The sequence below is a fragment of the Phyllostomus hastatus genome, unplaced genomic scaffold (genome assembly GCF_019186645.2).
Source record: "Phyllostomus hastatus isolate PE091 unplaced genomic scaffold, TTU_PhHast_1.1 phas_contig_80, whole genome shotgun sequence".
In the NCBI taxonomy this organism is placed as follows: Eukaryota; Metazoa; Chordata; class Mammalia; order Chiroptera; family Phyllostomidae; genus Phyllostomus; species Phyllostomus hastatus.
The window spans coordinates 5,649,085-5,672,440 of NW_025333960.1; the positions used below are offsets into that span (position 1 = coordinate 5,649,085).

General features: G+C 35.8%; 1 protein-coding gene across 2 annotated transcripts in view; it reads left to right on the forward strand.

Annotated features, from left to right (window-relative positions):
• PTPN2 (protein tyrosine phosphatase non-receptor type 2) overlaps window positions 1-23,356 on the forward strand; it is a 141,517-nt gene that overhangs the window by 81,975 nt on the left and 36,186 nt on the right. For both annotated transcript variants that reach the window (XM_045850108.1, XM_045850109.1), the window contains exons 3-5: window positions 6,049-6,149; window positions 14,319-14,417; window positions 16,381-16,518. In XM_045850108.1, the coding sequence (XP_045706064.1) occupies window positions 6,049-6,149; window positions 14,319-14,417; window positions 16,381-16,518 (338 nt within the window). The remainder of the gene's footprint in view (window positions 1-6,048; window positions 6,150-14,318; window positions 14,418-16,380; window positions 16,519-23,356) is intronic.

Sequence of the window (23,356 nt, forward strand, 5' to 3'; positions counted from 1 at the left end):
ATGTAGGTATATTTCAAAGCTTTGTTTTTCATCAGTCCTGAAGGAAAAATACAGGTTTAGCCAACATCGACGGCAAGTTATAAATAGCCATACAGTTTTCCAAAGGATTGTCTTTTTTTGTCTTCTCTAACAGAATATTTTCTAAAAAAAATTTTTTCTCTTTGTTTCTGCTAACTATATCAATAAATATTAGAGGGAAGCAGGGCCACTGCCTGGAGCCAGGCTCTGCAGGACCCTGGGTGCCTTTCAGGTAGCCCCTCCTCCCCATTGGTCAGACACCTGAGAATCTAAGGAGTAGATCTGTGTTTTAATGGTGTGTGATTCTGGTGTTTTTAATGAATGGAAGTGACACCTGGTATAGATTCTAAAGCTAGAGAATAAATAACAGTCCTGAGGGCAGGGTGTTAAGTACGTGAAAAAAAAAGGCCACTGAAGGTCTTTCTCTGGGCCTCTTTCCCTCCAAAACTATGGAAGGTCCTGGGACAGTGACATGCAGGATAACCAAATTCCCAGCACACTCAAGAGGAACCTTCCCAGTTTTTATGGATTCTTGCTTCCGTTGGCCAAATTGTTTTTGTTGTTGTGCAATACATATGATTAACCTCTGGGGTTTGTGTTCTTTGTGTGATTACAATATGTGGGAATGCTTTCCTTTGCAATTATATTTTAGTAGATCTTAAATTTTAGAAATCATGTAATATTCTAAAAGCATGCATTATTTTCCTGATGTGTGTTATCTAGGAGATAACATGGTCTTTATTTTTTATTAATTAGGTAGCCAACCCTTTTGCTAGCTATCATAATATAACAGTTAAAGGGTGACTAAACTGTTAAAAAAAAGTGACTGTCTAAAAAAAGTGCTTGCTGACATCATCTTTCCAAGAACACTTGTATAAGTGATTTACTATAACAAGATTTTAGTTTTTCCTGTTGGCAAATGACATGTAATATTTACAGAGGTCTTGAGTTCAGTCCAGCAAAAACATCTCAAATAAATTATGTGTGAAACTAAAGCTATTTAATGTTTTCTTTCATGTGGACATACCGTAAATAGTTTTTTTAGTTTAAAAATAGGAACAGAATGGACGTTTAGTATAGATTTCTGTGGAAACACTTTATAATAGAATATATCCTCCAGAGTAAAAGATCAAATATGTATTCAGTTTATAATTCAGTTATAGGCTTCTGACAGTTGTATATTTAGTATTCTAAATTAATGTTAATTTTGTTCTTATTCCTGTGTCATGCTTCTCTTCCTTTCCCATTCAAATGATACAAGCTAATGTTTTGTGCTCAACATGTAAATTAGCTTAAATTCTAAATCTGTGAGATTTTTTTACTTTTAAAAACTAGAAGTATAACTAAATTATTATAATGCAACCTAAGTAATGAAGCATCTTTAGTTGTATTTGAAAGAATTGGAATATTGCAACTGTATTTGGATATTTTTAGGATTTAATCTGAATATAGTTGGGTGCTAAAAATTACTTAAATATACAGTAGGCCCCCTTTTCTGTGATTTCAGTTACTATGGTCAGCCTGATTTTGAAAATACTAAATGGACAATTCTAGAAAGAAGCTATCCATAAGTTTTAAATTGTGTGCTGTGCCCTCTTCAGTAGCTTGATGAAATTCCATCCATTTCATTCCACCTAGGACAGACTCTTCCCTTTTTCCAGTGTCTCCACACTATAGATGCTACCTGTCCTTTAGTCATTTGGTACCCCTCCTGGTTATCAGAGAGTCACATAACTTTTATTACAGTATATAGTTATAATTATTCTATTTTTTATTATTTATTACTATTAATCTCTTACTGTGCCTAATTTATCATTTAAACTTTATCATAGGTATGTATAAGAAAAAATATAACATACAGAGGGTTCAGTACTAGCTACAGTTTCAGGCATCCACTTGGGGCTTGCAGTGTATTCCCAGCAAATAGGTGGGGACTACAGTAGTTGAATGCAGGACTATTGAGGAATGAAGAAAATATGTAGTTACTGTGAAAATCTAGTCTCATCTATTTGAGACCAGTTTCCTGCCCCCCTGCCACTTTTTTTTTTTTTGGTAGGTAGCCCTATTAGGTCATAGGTACCAAGAATCTAAATGTTTATTTTACTTTTAGGAAGGCAGGTGCTTTCTTCTATTTATTGTGTTTTACATTTTGGACAATTTTTCTAGTTATAATAGTTAATCTACAAACGAAAGTTCTTCCCTTCCAACACCACAGTAACAAACATAACTACATTTTTATACTTCCTTTATTGTTTATTTTTTAAAAGATTTTATTTATTTACTTTTAGAGAGATGGGGAGGGAGAGAGAAAGAGAGGGAGAGAGACATCAATGTGCTGTACTTCCTTTAAAAAAAGGAATAATTTGCCCTGGCTGGTGTGGCTCAGTGGATTGAGTGCCAGCCTGCGAACCAATGGGTCACAGGTTTGACTCCTAGTCTAGGGCACATGCCTGGTTTGTAGGCCAGGTCCCCAGTAGGGGGTGCACAGGAGGCAACCACACATTGAATCTTGTTTCCTTTTCTTTCTCCCTCCACCTCTCTAAAAATAAATAAATATTTTTCTAAAGTTAAAAAAAAGTTTAAATTTAAACAAAGGAATTACTTGAGATTTGACTCCACTTCCCTGTGGTACAGCCGTATTTTTCAGACTATAAGACGCACCCTTCCCCGCCATTTGGGAGGAGTAATGGTTGTAAATGTTGCTGTTGAGTTCTGTTTGCATTTACATTGGTGAAATATTATGTTACTTATGTTATTAAATATTTTGCCACATTTTTTGCGTCAAAATTTTTTTTCCTATTTTCCTCCTTTAAAACCTAGGTGCATCTTATGGTTCGAAAATGTGGATAGTTTGTCCTTTGTTTTATTTCTCTATTATTTAAAAAAATTTTTTTTTTAATTACAGTACACATTCAGTATTATTTTGTGCTGTTTCAGGTATACAGCACAGTAGCTAGACAATCACATATTTTACAGAATGTTCCCTCTGATATTTCCAGTACCATCTGGCACTATACATAGTTATTACAATGTTATTGACGATATTCCCTATGCTGTACTTTACATCTCCTTGACTGTTTTCTAAGTACTAATTTGTATTTTTTTGAATAGTTAATTTTTTAATGTATTTTTTCCATTACCATTTATCCCTCATATACCCTCTTCCACATCCACCCACCCTTCCTCTTTACACCCACCAATTTGTACTTCTTAATCCCTTCACCCTTTTCACTTATCCCCCTACCCTCCCTTCACTATGGCAACTATCAGTCTGTTCTCTGTACCTATGAGTCTGTTTCTGTTTTGTTTATTTGTTTATTTTGTTCTTTAGATACCACATATAAGTGAAATCATCTGGTATTTGTCTTTCTGTGACTTATTTCACTTAGCATAATACTCTCTAGATCAGTGATTTTCAACCCTTCTTATCTCATGGCACACATACACTAATACTAAAACTCTGTAGCATACCAAAAATACATATTTTTGCCAATCTGACAAAATAAAATAAGTATAATCTTTATTTATTCACACTGGACAGCAGTTGTATTGACTGTTGTCATTTTTATATTTGACAATCTAAGGGAAAAGAGGTCGGTTCCCTGATTAAATAATCAGGTATTGCATGTTTTAAAAATTCTTACAGCACACTAATTGAAAACCGCCCCTTTAGGTCCATCATGCTGTTACAAATGGTAAGATTTCATTCTTTTTATTACAGCCAAGTAATATTCCATTATGTATACAAGGTCTGTCCAGAAAAAGTCAAGCCATTGTTAATATAACAAGAATGGTTTGTGCGATATCAGTGTAACCTGGCAGCCAAGGAGAGTGGACTGGAATATGCATGTATGAACAATGATGACTTCACTGTATTAGTCAGTGGGGGTAGTAGATGCCATTGAGTTAGCATGTGTATTGTGTGGCTGTCACATTCAAAATGCCTGTGCAAATAGAGCAATGAATCTGCAACAAATTTTGCGTTGAGCTTGAACATTTCTCCGCGGAAACTATTTGGATGATTCAGGAGGCCGCAGCTATGGGCAACTGGTGATTGGAAGCTTCATCATGACAATGCATCTGCTCATGTATCATGTCTTCTGCAGTTTTCTGGCAGAACATCTAATCACCCAGGTAACTCAGCCCCCTACAGCTCACATGTGGCACCCTGTGACTTCTAGCTTTTCCCAAAACTAAAATCACCTTTGAAAGGGAAGAGATTTCAGACTACCAATGAGATTTGGGAAAATATGATGGGGTAGCTAGTGGTGACAGAGAGAACTGTGTGAGGTCCCATGGTACCTACTTTAAAGGGGACTGAAGCATCATTGTCCTGTGTACAATGCTTCTTGTATCTTGTATTTGCTTCAGTAAACATCTCTACTTTTCATATTACATGGCTGGATACCTTCTGGACAGACGTCGTTGTATGTACTACCTTTTATCTGCTCATATATTGGTGGGCACATGGGTTGCTTCCATATTTGGCTATTGTAAATGACACTGCAATGATTCTTTCATATTAGTGTTTTAGATTTCTTCAGATATATACCCTGCCTGAATTTGAATCAGTTAGTCATAAGGTGGTTCTGTTTTTAATTTTTTGACAAATCTTTGTACTGATTTTCATAGTGACTGCACCATTCTGCATTCCCACCAACACTGCATAAGGGTTCCCTTTTGTCTACATCTTTACCAATACTTGTTGCGTATGGATTTATTGATGGTAGCTATTCTGACAGGTGTGAGGTTGATATCTCATTGTTTAAATTAACATTTCTCTGACAATTAGTGATGTTGAGTGTCTTTGTCTAATGACCATCTGTATGTTCTCTTGGGAGAAGTGTCCATTCAGGCTCTCTGCCCATTTTTTAAATTGGATTGTTAGTTTTTTGGTGCTAAGGATTATGAGTTCTTTACAAAATTTGGATGTTACCCCTTATCAGATGTATCATTCATTGGTGAATATCTTCTCCCACTGAATAGGTTATCTTTTTGTTTTGTGGATGGTTTCCTTTGTTGTGCAAAACTTTTTTGTTTGATGTATTCCCATTTGTTTATTTTTTTCTTTTGTTTCCCTTGCCTAAGGAAATATAGCAGAAAAAATATTCCTAAGAGAAATGTCCAAGATTTTACTGCCTATATTTTCTTCTAGAAGTTTAATGGTTTCAAGCCTTAACATTTAAGTCTTTACTTCATTGTGACTATTCTTATATGGTAGAACAAGGTGGGCTAGTTTCATTTTTCTTTTTTGCATGTATCTTTCCAGTTTTACCAACACCATTAATTGAATATACCATCTTTTCTCCATTGTACTTTCTTGCTTCCTTTGTCAAATATTAATTGACCATATAGGTGTGTGTTTATTTCTGGGCTCTCTATTTTGTTCCATTGATCTGTAATATATGTGATATATGTTTTTATGCTAGTATGATGCTATTTTGATTACTGTTGCCTCATAGTATATAATTTGACACTAAGTAGCATGAGACCTCCAACTTTCTTTTTCTTTTTCAAGAATTCTGTGGCTATTTGTGGTCTTTTGTAATTCCATGTAAATTTGTGCATTATTTGTTCCAGTTCTGTGAAATACGCCATTGGTATTTTGATAGGAATTGCATTGAATCTATAGATTGATTTGGATAATATGAACATTTTAATGATGTTAACTCTTCTTATCCATGAGCATGGTATATGCTTTCTTTTATTTGTATCTTCTTCAGTGTCTTACGGTATTTTTATGTATAGATCTTTTACCTTCTTGATTAAATTTATTCATAGGTATTTGATGTATTTGTAAGTGAGATTATTTGCTTAGTTTTCCCTTTCTGATAATTCATTATTTATTGATGTGTAAAAATGTAATCAATTTTTAATACATATTTTGTATCTTGCTACTTTACTGAATTCATTTATCAGTTCTAGTACTGTTTTTGTGGAATCTTTAGGGTTCTCTTCTTTCATTTTATAAATACCTAGAACATTAATGGCAAGGTTGAAGTGACAGTTACGGCTTATTCTCTTTTTCAGATGATCACAGTCGTGTTAAACTGCAAAATGCTGAAAACGATTATATTAATGCCAGCTTAGTTGAAATAGAAGAGGCGCAAAGGAGTTACATCTTAACACAGGCAAGTGGTGGTTTTGTGAAGCAGATATCTGGCAATGCACTTTTTGTTATTGGTCTACTTTAAAATATAGCTAAAAGAATGTTTTGGCTTTTTAGAAATGAAATGCTGTTTTATTTTTTTTCTATTTCTTAGTAATGAATTGTAGAAATTACAATATTTTTCAGGTTTGTATATTTAAAGTAAAAGTAAAGGTAATTTTAATGTTATACATTCTGTAAAGGAAAAAATTTTAATGAAATGGCTCAGGCCAGTTCTTTCAGGCAAATTATCTTCTTTGTATTATACTTGATACAAAGCCTTTGTTAATCTTCCACTTCTCTCCAGATAGCCTGTATGATAACCAGAGACCCTTTGAAAAGTTCTTCTGTACTCCTTGCTAGCATGGGGTTGTCCAACCCATGGCCCACGGACTGCAGGTGGCCCAGGATGGCTATGAATGTGGTCCAACACAAAATCATAAATTTACTTAAAACATTGTGAGGGGGTTTTTTTTTGTTTCATTAGTATTTGTATATTTAATATATGGCCCAAGACAACTCTTCTTCCAGAGTGGCCCAGAGATGCCAAAAGTTTGGACACCCCCAAGTATGGATATGCCCTAGATGGTGTCCGGCCTTTATTCAGGGAAGAGTGGGGATACTGAGACCAGATGCCCATAGAACTGGCTAAGGGAAAGAACCGAAAGCCTGGCAGTTAGTTCCCTTTGGTGTTCTGCCTGATTACTTCTTGGCACATTGGCCAAGTACTGCTTTTCTTTTATTCTGTGATAACAGAAGTTATTTTGATTTATCTGCACCAACTACCCTTTGTTTATCAAATAACAGAGACCTTTTTAATAGTAATGTAATTACCTCAAGTTAATGGTTTTTAAATATCCCAGAGATAAGTAGTATATTCATAATACTGAGATTTTTAAAAGATTTTTTTATTTATTTATTTTTAGAGAGGGGAAGGGGAGAGAGAGGGAGAGAAACATCAATGTGCGGTTGCTGGGGGTCATGGCCTGCAACCCAGGCATGTACCCTGACTGGGAATTGAACCTGCGACACTTTGGTTCACAGCCAGTGCTCAATCCACTGAGCTACACCAGCAGGGGAATACTGAGATTTTTAAAAAACTCAATATGGATCAGAATATGGTAAAAAGATGTTAAAATGAATGTAGCTAGAAGCTATTAGACTATTTCTAATGCACAGGAAACTAAAATTAATTACTTTCTTTTACTTGAAGTAAAACAGTTCCTTCAAACAACAGAAAATCAAACACAAAAGGAAAAGTAATCTGTGAAAAACTGGTAAAGAACACGAATTCACAGTTCAAAGGAAAAGAGAAAAGTAGGTAATATACATATGAAAAGATCCTCAGTTTTTCTAATAAGGTGATACAAACTTAAACCAGCAATCACCACTTTTTACTTGTCAGAACAGCAGAGACTTAAAAATGTATAATACTCAGTAGTCAAATGCATACAGACATAAACATATGTGTGAGGATGTTTCTTGCAACTTTAATTTTAATAGCATAGGACCAGGAATAATAGGACTGAAATGACCAATAAGGGACTGGGCTAAATAAATTATATATAACCCACTAGCCAGTTTCTGGGAATTACGAGTAGAGACTTTTATTTGCCATTTTCTACCTTTCTGTAATATTTTAAGTTTTTCCTATGAGCATTAATGACATTTTTAATAACTCATTTTTAGAGTTAAAAAAAATTACTTTCTATTGGAAAAACTATAATATTAGAAAAGAATAACTATCCTAGAAAGACTTAAAAATTATTTTATTGTCATGTATTACAGTTAAAATACAGTATTATATTATTTCAGGTATACCACATAGTGATTAGATATTTATATAACATATAAAGTGATCGCCCAATAAATCTAGTGCCCATCTGATAACATACATGGTTATTACAATATTATTGACCATGCTATATTTTACATCCCTGTGACTGTTTTTATAACCAGCAATTTGTACATCTCAATCCTTTCTCCTTTTTGCACCCATTTCCCCTAACCACCTTTCCATCTGACAGTCATCAAAATGTTCTCTGTATCTATGAGTTTGTTTCTGTTCTATTTGTTCATTTATTTTGTTTTTTAGATTACACATATAAGTGAAATTATATGGTATTTGTCTTTCTGTGACTTATTTCACTTAGCATAATACCCTCCAGGTCCATCCATGTTGTTGCAAATGGCAAGATTTCATACTTCTTTATGACTGAGTGATATTCCATTGTATTTAGTATCACATCTTCTTTATTCGTCTTAGATTGGATTACATATTTTACACTTAGATTGCTTCCATATCTTGGCTATTGTAAAGAATGCTGCGATGAACATAAAGATGCCTGTGTCTTTTCAATTCAGTGTTTTGGGTTTCTTTGGATAACCAGAAGTAGGATTGCTTTTCTCTTGTTATAGCCTTTATTTTAAAATCTATTTCATCTGATACCAGGTATTGGTAACCCAGCTTTGTTTTTCTTTATTTCTTTTCAAAAAGTATTTTGTATTTATTTTGGGGACAGAGAGAAACATTGATGTGTGAGAGAAATGATGTTCAATTGGTTGCCTCATGCACGCCCCCAGATGGGGTCCTGGCCCGCAATCCAGGTGTGTGCCCTGCTTGTGAATCCAACTGGAGACCTTCAGTCACAGGCCAGCATTCAATCCATTGAGCCACACCAGCCTGGGTGCCAGCTTTATTCCTTTTATTTTCATTTGCCAGAAGTATCATTTCCCATCCTTTTACTTTCTGTCTTCGTGCATCTTTCAGTTTGAAGCAGATCTAGTAGAGAGAATATATATGGGACTTGTTTTCCTATCCATTCAACTACCTTTTGCATTTTGATTGGAGCATTTACTCCTTCTACAATAAAAGTGATTATTGATAGGTGTATAGTTATTACCATTTTATTATTTATATGTTTTATCTTCTTAAAGTTCCTTTGGCATTTTTGGTAATGCTAGTAATGAAGTCCATTAGCTTTTTCTTGTCTGGATCCTTATCACAACCCTCTCTGTTTTTTGCTAGTCTCATTTATCTATTTATTTATTTTCTCATCCTGGTCCATAAAAACGTAGGTGTTTCTCAAGATTCTGATTTAGGTTTTTTTACCCACCTCAGCCTAAACACATGACCTTCAGCACTCAGGCACCGTATTTTCAATCTTTGTATCTTGAGAGAGAGAGTGTTGACTCTGAATTTACAGGATCCATGCTCAAATCCTGGTCCCAGCAAATTCATTCATCCAATGAAGATTTATTGATTGAGTACATAGTTTGTAGCAGACATTGTTCAAATAAAAGAGACATTAATAAAAACCCTGCCATTATGAACTTTATATCCTAGTGGGAAGTAAAATTAATAACAGTAATTCTGTAACATTTTTTAATATTTTTATGTTTTGTATAATTTTAGCCTCAGGATAAATACTGATATTATCTTTAGTCTTTGTGATAAATACCATAATAACAGTATTCTTTATGTTATATATGAAAAATAATCTAAACAGTAGTCTTTATGTTATACATGAAAAATAATCTAAAAAGACCCAATGACATTAAATAACTTTATCAAGGTCATACAACTAGATGAGAGCAGAATTTAAAACCACATGATCTCCACAGGATCCATGATTTAAACTCATTAATCATTCAACTCTACTATTTTAAAATTACTATGCAGCCTTGGAAAAGTTACTTAACTCCTCAATCCTATATGTCTCTGTTATTGATATGTACTTATATTGTCTGTAGAATGATGTTGAGAGAAATTCATATAGTACCTGATACTATGGTAAGCACTCCATGGATTGTATGTTGTAGAATTTGTTATTGCTTTTATTAGTATAGTAGTAATAATAATCCTTTTGTAAAATGCTTAAATTTCATCAGGATAAAGAAAATGTCTGATTAATACTATAGTGATTATGTTTAAATCTCCCGTCTCTGTTGAACTGTTTCTGTGTGTCTCTCGACAGAGCCCCTTTGTTCATTTGGAGCACGAGAACTCAGAAGCTTGTCTTCAGATTTTTCTTCTTCTCTGAATTCCTCCCCTATATTCTAGTTCTCCACTTGATATTTTTACCCACATGACTCATTGACATCACAAATTCCCCATTTTCTATATCTAACTTGTTGGGGTTTTTTTAACCAAACCTTTTAAAAAAAATTTTACCATTTTTTCTATTTTTCTCGTCTGGGTTAAAGCTATCCTCATCATCTGGATCATTTCCTTTCATTTTCTGCCTCTGCCCTTTTCTAGACCTCTCTTAAACTTTTTTTGATCTGATGCAGTAGCTTTTTTTAACTTATTTCCATGTCATCAGCCCTTCCCTTTCTAATCCATATTTAATAATGCCACTAGAATTATTTTTATAACATACAAATCTGATCATATCACTCTTTAAAACAAATTTGGTGGCTATTTCCTGAATGGAGGACCCTTTACTACTCTGCAGGTGTAGTTTTTTACTGCACACCTCCCCTTTGCCTTCATTGATCTATTTGTCTTTTCTCAGATATGTCCTAAACACGCACATGCCTCACCTTATTCTTGGAATGGACCCTGACCCCCTCTCTCAGTCAGTGCCCTCCTTATGTTCAAGGCTCTGATGTAATATCCTTCCTATTCCCAAAGCTCAGAGAGTTTACCTCTTGCTCTTATGGCACTTGATGTATTTCAATTAGTAGGACAAGTACTTCTCTTCATCTCCGTTGTAAGCTCTTTGAAGTCTGAGACTGCTCTTGTCCTTGTACCTTGTACTTTGGAAAGAGAACATACTCAGAAAGTATTTCAAAGGATAGAGAAAACTAGAGATGGTAAATGTTTATTAAAACTTCCCCTGTTCTGATTGTCCTTTGTTCCTTTTTTTATTATCCTTTCCCCTGAGTTTTATGAATTAAAAAAAATATCAGTCTCTTGGTATAAATCTCTATTTTGCAGAAGAAAGTTGGTAGTATTGCTGGTAAATGGAAGAGCTGAGACTTAAACCCTTGTCCCCACATTCTCAGTGTACACACTAAGGAATGACTTCATTGGTGGATTGATATATCCATTTTTTTCTAGATGAAAGAAAAGGTATTTATTTTACTGGGTATTTACTCATTGCTGTTTTTACTTTTACAGTGTCTGTTTTGTTTTAGAAGTACATCAAGTAATAAATAGTATGTGTTGAATGAGAAAAGTAGCTTTAAACATTAGGTTGCAGTTTCTCAGGATTCTTACTAGATTTCTATTATTTTAATAACTTAGAAGCTTAGGGGTTTTTTTTAAATATATTTTATTGATTATGCTATTACAGTTGTCCCATTTTCCCCCTTCACTCCCCTCCACCCTATATACCCTCTCCCACCCATATCCCCCCTTTAGTCATGTCCATGTGCATACTTACAAATTCTTTACCTTCTACATTTCCCATACTATTCTTACCCTCCCCCTATCTATTTTCAACCTACAATCTATGCTACTTATTCTCTGTACCTTTTCCCCCTCTCTCCTTCTCCCCTGTTGATAACCCTCCATGTGATCTCCCTTTCTGTGGTTCTGTTCCTGTTCTAGTTGTTTGCTTAGTTTCTTTTGGTTTTGCTTTAGGTGTGATTGTTAATAATTGTGAGTTTGCTGTCCTTTTACTATACATGTTTTTTCTTTATCTTCTTTTCTTAGATAAGTCCCTTTCACATTTCATAAATAAGGGCTTGGTGGTGATGAACTCCTCTAACTTGACCTTATCTGAGAAGCACTTTATCTGCCCTTCCATTCTAAATGAAAGCTTTGCTGGATAGAGTAATCTGGGATATAGGTCCTTTTCTTTCATGACTTGGAATACTTCTTTCCAGACCCTTCTTGCTTGTAAGGTCTCTTTTGAGAAAACTGACAGTCTGATGGGAACTCCTTTGTAGGTTACTGTCCCCTTATCTCTTGCTGCTTCTAGGATTCTCTCCTTCATTTTTACCTTGGCTAATGTAATTATGATGTGCCTTGGTGTGTTTCTTCTTGGGTCCAACTTCTTTGGGGCTCTCTGAGCTTCCTGGATTTCCTGGAAGTCTATTTCCTTTGCCCGACTGGGGAAGTTCTTTATTATTTGTTCAAATACATGCTCAATCTGTTGCTTTTCCTCTTCCCCTTCTGGTACCCCTATAATTCGGATATTGGAATGTTTAAAGATGTCCTGGAGGTTCCTAAGCTTCTCGGGTTTTTTTGAATTCTTATTTCTTCATTATTTCCTGATCGGTTTTTTTTTCTTCCTTCTGGTCCACTCTATTGTTTTGAGTCCCAGTTTCCTTCCCATCGCTATTGGTTCTCCGTGCATCTTCCTTCATCTCTGTTATGGTAACCTGCATTTTTTCATCTAATTTGTGCCCAAAATCAACCAATTCTGTGAGCTTCCTGATCACCAGTGTTTTGAACTGTGCATCTGATAGATTGGCTATCTCTTGGTCGCTCAGAAGGATGAGCCCTGGGGCATTGATCTGTTTTTCTGTTTGAGACTTGTAGCATCTGTTACAGTGAGGGGTGGAGCCTTAGGTGTTCACCAGGGCTGGGCACCCCAGTCGCTAGATTGTGACGTTGTATGTGGGGGCAGGGGCAGGAGTGGGAGGGAACAATGGCGGTATCTCCGTGCTCCTGGGATCTCAGCCCCTTCCCTGGGATCCTGGGTTGCGCGCTCTGACCTGGTTCACAATCGTAGCCTCACTGGGTCCGCCAGTTGCCGCTTGCATACTCATGGTCCACCCGCTGCGATCTTGCGCACCCTCTGGATGGCTTACATGCTCCCAGTTGCCTTATGCACCCAGTTCTCCCTGTTTTCCTTGCTCCACGACCCGCGCCTGGCTACTGCTCATCTCTGCCCCTCCTACCGATCTGGATGAACGGGTCTACTTCAATTTCTTGGCTGTCCGACTTCCATTCAGATAAATTCTCTGTCAGTTCTAGGTGTTATTCTGCCTCTAAATTGTTGTTGTTCTAATCTTGGTTGTGTGTGAAGGTATGGTGCGTCCACCTATGCCTGCATCTTGCCGGAAGTCTAGAAGCTTAGGTTTTATTAATTAAAATAATATTTAAGAGCATTTGCTACATACCAGGGGATACAGTTTTCTTAAAGATGCTTTCAGTCCGGTATCATTTGAATTACCCATTTTACTTTTAGAGCTGAAGCTCCAGGCTGACCTGACCCCCCAGTCCTCATTGTGCCTCTAACTTAACACTCTACCACATTGCCCTATGAGGTGACTGCATGCTGAGTTGCTTTAGGTACATTAAAACCTCATTTATTTTAACCTTCACTTATTTGAAATTAGTTATAATTTGGTCATGGCCTTTCATCTCTTATTTGCCCTTTTTTCTGCCCTATGTTACCATTAAACACAATGTGAAGATAATTGGAAGTACATATTACAATGATATTTTTTTCTCATGGCAATATTGTAATATGAATCATTGCCCCTTTAAGTCTGCTGTTGAGGTCACATGCTGTGGTTTTGTAGTTTAATAGTTTTATTGTGGTTCAGGTACTTTGATATTTCTGCTTTTTCTGCAAATCTTTTGTTGGCTGGCTGGCCAGTGTTAGCACAAACTTCCTCTTTTCTGGACTGCCCTGATCTATGGGAGGCAGGGCCTCCTCTCTTTCTGCTGTGGAAGCTGAAGGGGACAGAAATTTCCTTTGCCTACCTCCTTTTCAAGTAGAACATGACTCTCGGGCAGTCAGGTATTCCCACTTGTGATTTTGGCTCTGGTTTGCTTCAGGTTTTGTGTGAGTACTACAGCCATCTTTGTATGGCAATGCTAGCAAAGCAAGGTGGTAGACCTGACAGTATCAGGAGTGTTGCACAACCCAGGCTGACTCTTCTTTGGGTAGAATCTTGCCTTGACATTTGTTTCTGCCCAAGCTTGGTTCTCTAGTTGTCAACTCTGAAAGTGACCTGCTAACCTAAAGAATTCCTTTTCTGCCTAAGTGAATAAAAGTCAGTTTTGATTATTTATAACTGATAATCCTAACTAGTACAGACATTTTTTTTTATTCAAGTGGATTTAAAGTCTTGATTAGCTAATTATGATCAGTACATTTTTCTCAAACCAGAACCATACTTGAAGGAGTTTCCTTGAACTTTGCTCCATCACTGTCTCTTACATACTTTTTCTTGGCTGTTCTTACAGGGCCCACTTCCTAATACAGGTTGTCATTTTTGGCTCATGGTTTGGCAGCAAAAGACGAAAGCAGTTGTCATGCTAAACAGAGTTGTGGAGAAAGAATCGGTGAGTAATACTTAATATTTACAACTTAGTGTACTGCTTGTGATCATTAGCTTATAAATATTTTCATATTTCTTTTGGGATATTTATTCATAACTTTTGGTATTTAATTACTGAAGGATAGTAGTCAAGGTGTTTCTGACCTGAAAAACTAATGAATCCTTTTCCTTTCATACTTTGTTTAAAAATTATTGTTCAAGTACAGTTTTCTGCCTTTTGACCCTCCTTTCGTACTTTTAATATGTAAGTAACAATTGCAGACAATGGTCCTCCAAGATATAAATATAATGGAACAAATACGAGCTAGTAGTATACATAGAAGTTGGGACTACCTAGGCTTTATTAGAATTTTTACATTTTTTATCAGAATCTTGGAAATTTTATTAAAGATTAAAGTAACAGGATTTTTAAATTTAACCACTAAGGAACTTAGTTCCTTAAAAGTGGTTACATTTGCTTTTCTTTGGTCATCTTAAACATGTTATTCCATTTCTTTCTGGCATTACAAACTACTGTCTAAGTCAAGAGGAAATCTTTTTTTTTAAATAAATCACTTTTTTAAAAACTCTAGACTCTGTTAATTTTACCGAACTATGTCTTAGTGTTGGTCATTCTGGGTCAGTTTCTCCAGGGGCATAGTGTACACTTTCAGTATGTGATTTGATATATTGTTTTCCTTTTTTAAAGAAAAAGTTATTGAATCATACTTTCAGTATTTATTGTTACCTTGCTTGCTTTGGTGTTCTTTGGGTCTTCCTATTATACATATCTTAGATTTTCTTTGCCTATTTTTTTTAAAGATTCTGTTTACTTATTTTCAGAGAGAGAGGAAAGGGGGAGGCGGGAAGAAACATCAATGTGTGGTTTCCTCTTGAATGCGCCAGGCATATGCCCTGACCGGGAATTGAACCAGCAGCCCATTGGTTCGCAGGATGGCGCTCAATCCACTGAGCCACACCAGCCAGGGCTCTTTGCCTGTTTTTATATTTGATACAATGTCTTTCTAATTCTATTTGCTACTCTTCATTTTTTTAAAAGATTTTTCCTTTTCCTGTTAATATGTTATCTGTTCCATTTATTCACACCTCTGTTCCTTTTAAGATTTTATTTATTTATTTTTGGAGAAAGGGGAAGGAAGGGAGAAAGAGGAGAGAAACATCAATGTGTGGTTGCCTCTCATGCACCCCCTGCTAGGGACCTGGCCTGCAACCCAGGCATGTTCCCTGACTGGGAATTGAACTGGTGACCCTTTGGTTTGCATTCCAGCACTCAATCCATTGAGCCACACCAGCCAGGGCAATTCCTTTTAGTTTAATTAGTCTTCTTTTGTGTTCTATTAATGAAATGACTCTTATCTTACTTTGCCTCAGTCTACTAGCTCCATAATTTGGCTTTTCAGAAGATACTTAGTATTGCCACAAATAAATTTTATATTAGTAGTTCAGCCAAAATGTAACAACTGCAGGTGAAGTGGGCTTATCTTCTAATTCTCTTCCCTGACTTAGTAAGTAAATAACACAGTGTTATTTCTAGATATGTAGTATTTAATAGCAGATTTATAGGTATTTATGAAAAATATTTGTAAAATAGAGCCTTTTAAAATATTTTTGGAATATAAGATTCTTGCAAGAGTTTGATACTTTTGGAAACAAAGTAAATACCAGTATGCTGTTAAACTGTAGGTTATCATCCTTTAGAAATGACAAATTCATTTTTATTTTATTAACATTATATCTGCTTATGGCTTTTTTAGTGTATAAGTTATAGGAAAATTTTACAAACCTGCTCTTATAAAATGCCCATCCAGTTAAAATAGATTAAACATCAAATATAGTGTGACTGTTCTTAGATTTGAGTAGTTGAAAACAATAGCATGTATATGTATGGTTTGTTTTTATTTTCCAATTCTTATGGTTTCATAATGTCTATATACTAAAAATATATATACACATATTCTTAAATTTAGGTTAAATGTGCACAGTATTGGCCAACAAAAGACGACCAAGAGATGCTGTTTAAAGAAACAGGATTCAGTGTGAAGTTCTTATCAGAAGATGTGAAGTCGTATTATACAGTACATCTACTGCAATTAGAAAATATCAATGTAAGATTTTTCATGCCCCAAAGATTGAATTTTATGTGACGATTTTAAGAATTATTTTTATTCGATTTTTTGAAAATTATAGTTGACAACAATATTATATTAGTTTTCCAGGTGTCCTTTGCTATTAGATTTGAAGTTTGGAGCAGCGCATATCTTTTGATTATAATGCCTCCTTTTCAGGACTGTTATGGAGATCCAGTGAACGTATGCATGCAGAGCATCTGATGCAGTGCAGGCAGCCAATAAGCAATAGCTGTTGGTACTTACTATTCAGAGTAGCAAGCTATTTAAGAAAATAACTTACTGGAATGTTGCTAATTCAAGTGATTCACCACACAAATTTGTCATGATTGAATTGGGCAACATGGTGAAATAAATTGAGCTTGTATTCTCAAGAATATACTTGATTTTTCCCAGAAATATAAGAATTGTTCCTTGGTACTTGGTTGAGATACATATAAATGGTGGATTGTGAGCCTGCTGTTGTCAAGCTGGGGATCAAGACCTTTCTCCCCATTGTTCCACTTACTTCTTTTGCATTCTTTGTGTTACGGTTAGAATAAATACCAAATATGAAATGATAGTGATTCTGATATGCAATTAGAAACTAAAAAAAACTAGAAAATAGGAAAATGTTTGCCATAAAATGACTTTTAGAATGTATCTAGTCACTTTATAAAGTGAGATACTGTTTTACTTACCATTAAGTAGATTAATTCATTAACACAATTATTAACAAAAAATAAAGTTTTGTAGAGAACAGAAGGGATATACATAAAAGTATTTTTTGATACTTAAAAATACCTTTTATGATTGATCTCTTGGAACACCTGTTTTTATTGCATACTGTAAGCACGGGTGCATACTATGTGCTTAAGGCCCAGGTCCAGCTACTCATGACATCCATAACCAAGTTTATTATGTGATCTCTTTTAGGTCATCTAAGGAGGCTCAGGGGTGGGGATTACCAGGCTTATACTTATTTATAAATTTCCTTTACCATGTTTATTCTGCACCAACTATTGCATTTACATATGCCTTAAGATATATTGACACACATCAACAGCTATTTGATTGTATGGCATTATTTCCAGAAACAGAACTTCATTTGCATGAACTTCTTCTGGTTCTCTGCATTGTCTTCTCTTGGTATTTATCCCAGGTACCTCATCTACTTGTGGCATTAAAATGGAGAAGGGCATAGATGTCTTTCTCTGTTTTTGAAACCTAATTAAAAATTGATTATATCTCAAATAATAAGGTGGAATGACTTGTATTTTGTTTATTAGTTTGCAAAGTGCTTTCACATATATGCCATTTGATCCACAGTCTTTCTGGAATGTGGATAGAATAAATATTTTTTAATATCCCTGTATTTCATATTTAAAAGAAAAAACAAAACTAAAATCCATTAGGTTCTAGGATTTTTTTCTATGAATAGATTACTCAGCTAATAAGTGACAGATCAGAACTCAAATCCAGATCTCCTAACTTCTAATGACATAAAGTTATTAGACATAGAGTTATTAGACATAGAGTCTAATGACATAGAGTCTTTTGAAAAAAGATGCTAATTGTTGTAAAGGAGGATTCTTGGTTCTTAAGCATCTTTCTAAATGAAATCACCATGTGAGCTGGCCAACCACTATGTTTCAGTTGTTAGCAACTGTGTGATTTCTTACTGGCCTGGGTTCAGAGTCTACCATAATTAAATGGCAACAGTTTGTTTATATTCTATTTTACAACCTTTAGTAAGCACTAGGAATGTTAGAAGAATAAAGTCATATTTCAGTTGGAGAGGCAGAATTGCATTTGGTTAATTATTTAGACTCTGGAACCAGATTGCCTGAGTTTAAATCCCAGCTGAGCTCAGCTGTTCCTTGCTGTGTGATTGGTCTCGTTACTTAACCTCTGTACCTCAGTTTTCTCATCTACAAAATGAAGATAATGATGTGTACCTATCCTAAGGGGTTTGTTATAAGAATTAAGCGAATTAATACTATATAACAGTACCTAAAATTCGGTGTAGGATCCACAGTTATTAGCTTTAGTTGTCTATATCGGTTTTCTTTGTAGTATTAATGAATTGGAAACAACTGCAGGAGCAAGGACACTTGAAAAGATCAAGTTGAGGGAGAAGGAAATAATGAGAGAGTGACAGGTGATGAAGTAGGGGAGTGATAGCCAATCTCGCCAGCAGATCTTTGTTGAGATTCCTGAGCTGCAGAGAACCAGTTGGCTTCTAAAGGAGTCTGGCTTATATCTATTAACAGATCCAGGTCCAGAGCTGTCTGTGCAGGCCCTGCTTTTTTATAGATCTCTTGTCTAATGGAGCAGTAAAACTACATACCAGTAGTATTTTTACAGTGTCTTGATTAGAGCTGAATTTAAACTTTTGCTCTTGAATGAAGAGATTGAATTTTTGCTTTTAAAGTGTTTGCTTTTAAAGCTGTGGCTTAAGCTATGAAGATAGTTTTGAGGGGCTTTTAAAGTACAAGGTCATCTAGTGTGCTTATTTATCTTTCATTTTTTTCTTTATAGTTGTCCTTCACTATTTTCCATAATATTGTTGGCCAACTTATTCCAGAAATACACTTGTAATATTGACAGCCAGCCTTCTATTTCTCTCTGTAGATTTGTCCCAAACAGATGAGTGTCTAATTATGATGTTTAGCTGGGACTTGAGTCAAAATAGCTTAAAGGTTTATCTCTCCTGGAATGTCCTGGTCTCTTCTCTTCCTACTTATAGCCTACCAATCTTTCAGGCACTACCACTTGTGCCCCATTTTTTACTGAGGTCTCAGGATATATCTGTGATGCATTCATTTTTATCAGCTAAGAGTTTCTCTCCTTAATTTAAATTTTACCACTTTACTGGCTCATTCACTACTTCTGTGTATATATATTTTGACTTTATATAACAAGGTTTTTAACTCCCCATGGGCAAGGTTCTTATCTGTTACCTTTGAACTCTTCTCTTTTGTTGCACTGAGTACATTGTTAACCATACTACAACTGAGTGGCTATTTTCAAACAGGCATGATTCTTCCACCTTGCTCTAAAAACTTTCCATTGCCCTTTCAGAAGTCCGTGGCCCAGCCCAGCTGAGTCCTTGCTTCCTTCTGTACCTCATCTCCTTTAGGGACTCAAGATTCCTTCTTGCTAAATGACTTAACTCTTCTCACATAGGTTTTTACTTGGGGGCTCATACCTCTGCATATTGCTTTTCTTTGCTTAGAATGAAATCCCTGTTCCTAACTATCCTGTCACTCTCCTCTCCTATAGATCTGGTGAGTTCTATTAATCTTTTAAAATAAAAGTAACGAGGGGGGTTCCGGCCAAGATGGAGGCATAGGTAGAAACACTTTGCTTCCTTGCACAACCAAAATAAGGATAAAAAACAACCAATCTAAAAACAATAAATAAGAAGTGACAGAAAATCAAACTGTATGGAACCCCAACAGCCAAGGAGTTAAAGAAACATTCACCCAGACCTGTAGGAGGGGCGAAGATGGGAGGCAAGCCCCTGAGAGGAGAGGATGCATGGCAAGGCTATAGACTGTGCGGGCAAGGCATGGCTGGCTGAACAGGACACTAAAGACTCAAAGTTTGCTATAAACTACTGCAGGGGTTGCCATGGCGGGAGAAACTCCCAGTCTCACAGGAGAGAGTTTGTTGGAAAGTAGGGCTGGAGTAGAGCAAGTGAGTGGCATTGTTCCCTCTCTCACCCTTCCCCCAGAGACAGTGCCACAACAGCAGCAAAGAGGGTAGCCCTGCACTGGCAAAAAACTAAGGCCCTTCCCCTTTACAACATACAGGAGTGCCAAGACAAAGAAACATGGCCCAAATGAAAGAACAGATCAAAACTCCAGAAAAAGAGCTAAGTGATGGGGAGATAGCCAACCAATTGGGTGCAAAGTTCAAAACACTTAGTAATCAGGATGCTCACAGAACTGCTTCAGCTCAGTGGCAGAATGAAGGAAGAAAGGAAGGCTACCCAAAGTGAAATAAAGCAGAATATACAAGGAACCAACAGTGCAGGGAAGGAAACCAGGACACAAATCAACAATTTGGAACAAAAGGAAGAAATAAACATCCAACTGTAGTGGAATGAAGAAACAAGAATTCAAAAAAAAAAAAAGGGAGTAGAGGCTTAGGAACTTCTGGGACAACTTTAAGTGCTCTCAGATCAGAATCATAGGGGTACCAGAAGGAGAAGAACAAGAAGTTGAAAACTTATTTGAACAAATAATAAAGGAAAATTTCCCCAACCTGCCAAAGGAAATAGAGTTCCAGGAAGCCCAGAGAGTCCCAAAGAAATTGGACCCAAGGAGGAACACACCAAGGCACATCATCATTAAGTTACCCAAGATTAAAGATAAAGACAGAATCTTAAAACCATCAAGAGGAAAGGAGAGAGTTAGCCACAAAGGACTTCCCATAAGACTATCAGCTGACTTCTCCAAAGAAACCCTACAGGCAAGAATGGACTGGAAAGAGGTATTTGAAGTCATGAAGTGCAAAGACCTACATCTAAGATTATTCTGTCCAGCAAAGCTTTAATTTACAATGGAAGGGCAAATAAAATGCTTCCCAGATAAGGTAAAGTTAAAGGAGTTCCTCATTACCAAGCCCTTATTATATGAAAGGTTAAAGGGACTTCTATAAGAAATGGAAGAAGTTTCTGTGAACAGCATAATGACAACAAGTTCACAACTATCAACAACTGAACCTAAAAAGCAAAAACAGAAACTAAGGAAACAACCAGAGCAGGAACAGAACCAGAGAAACAGAGATCATATAGAGGATTTTCAGTGGGGCTAGGGAAGAGAAGAATTTGGAAGGGGAAAGGTACAGGGAATAAGAAGCATAATTGATAGCCATAAGAAGCATAATTGATACCCACAGACAGGGAGGTTAAGAATGTTATGGGAAACAGAGAGGTCAAAGAACTTATATGTACAACCCATAGACATGAACTAAGTGGGCAGGGGTGGGGGGAATGCTGGGGAGTTGGGGGGTGAAGGGTGGAGGGGAAATAAAGGGGAGAAAAAAACCTGGGAAAACTACTAGCATAACCAATAAGATAGACTTAAAAATATTACTCATTAAAAATAAAAGTAGCCAAATATTTAACATGGAGTATATAGTGATCCTGGCAATAATGATGAGAGCCTGAACTAAGGCAGTGACCACGAGGGTACAGATTTGATATATTAAATATATATTTAGGAGGTAATGTTAACAAACTTTGCTAATCTTCAGGTGCAGAGGGAATATTAAGTGAAGAGATTGAAAATATGGAGAGTTTTAAAATGATTGGAAATTGTTAGGGGCTATCATAAATTAGTGAGTATAATAGTTTCAGAAATAGCCAGTATCTATTAAGCTTTATCATGTGCAAATATACATTAGGTATTTTGCATTCATTATTTCATTTATTCCTCATAATAGCCTTCTAAGGTAAGTACTATTTTTAACCCTATCTACAGATGATGAAATTGGGGCATATAGAAGTCTTCTGGAAACATAATCTTGGTATCTTCTATATATGCCTAGAAGTGTAAAAATAATTAGGCCTGGACCCATAGAGCTGCATAGATTTTTATATTAATTAGAAAATATGTATACTGATGATGAAAATAATAGTTAATTTGAATGGCTTTTGACAGCATACATTTAAATTGCCATTGCAATAAGCCTAACAGCTCCCCATTGTCTTATAACCGTTTAGCTCAGATTATCTTTCTGTCCTCCATTTACAGGGTGGGGCAACAGTAGATTTACAATTGGGAGGTCAGGAAACAGTTTATTTTTGTATTATTATTATTAATTATTCTATTTTTCATATGAACAACTGTAAACCTACTTTTGCCTACCCTGTATAATGAGTTTGATATCTTTATTCAAAAACTTTAAATTTAAAATTCTTCAAAAAATGTAAATGAGATTTTTGCCTTAAAATGAACAGTGAACTACTTGACATCTTTGGGTAGAGTGTGGTTTACATAATACAACATTGTACAAAGAGAATTGGGCAGGTGTGTACAGAGCAGCTGGAGAAGGGACAACTAAGCAGTTGTGGGTGCAAATTAGGTGTGTGTGTGTGTGTGTGTGTGTGTGTGTGTGTGGTACAATTGTGAGAAAGGGCTGGGAGGGACCGCCTGAGCATTGCTGAGGGAAAACTGTGTAACTTGGTGACTTAGGAGAAGGAAAGGGTGCTTTAACAGTTTTCATACAAGGAGATTGTCAGATATTCTAAAGTCTAAATGTAGAGCTTGTTTGGAATGAAGATGAATTTTGTTTTAGCTCTCTATCCTTTGGCAAGCCTTTTTTTCCCCACATGAAAAAGAGGGAAAAGGGGTCTGTCTAATAATTCATATAAACATTTCTTTTATACCACAGAGTAACATCAGGCTCTTACTGCTTTAGGTGGTCTTTTGGGATTTATATGATTTTGTGAGCTGTTGCTTTTTTAATCTTTTTTTCAGTAAGAGTAAATTAATAATGGAGTTTTTTAGTCTGTTCTGATAGAGAAGAAAAAGACCGATTTTCAAAAATCCATTAGTCAGCATCATACAAACACTATATCATACAAATAGTTGTGAGCATTTCTGGGAACTGTCTTTGAATAACCCAGACAGTATGGCTTGAATTTGAAAAAATTGAACAGGGGGTCAGTAGTCTTGAGCCAAAATCATACAAGCAAAGAAAAAGCAAACAGTTGTTCAGGACTGTGAGGTAACCATAGGTTTGGTGCCAGGAGGTGATATAATAATTGAACATACAATCACTTAGAAACACTAGGCCACACCATAAGGAGCACAGCTCCTATGCA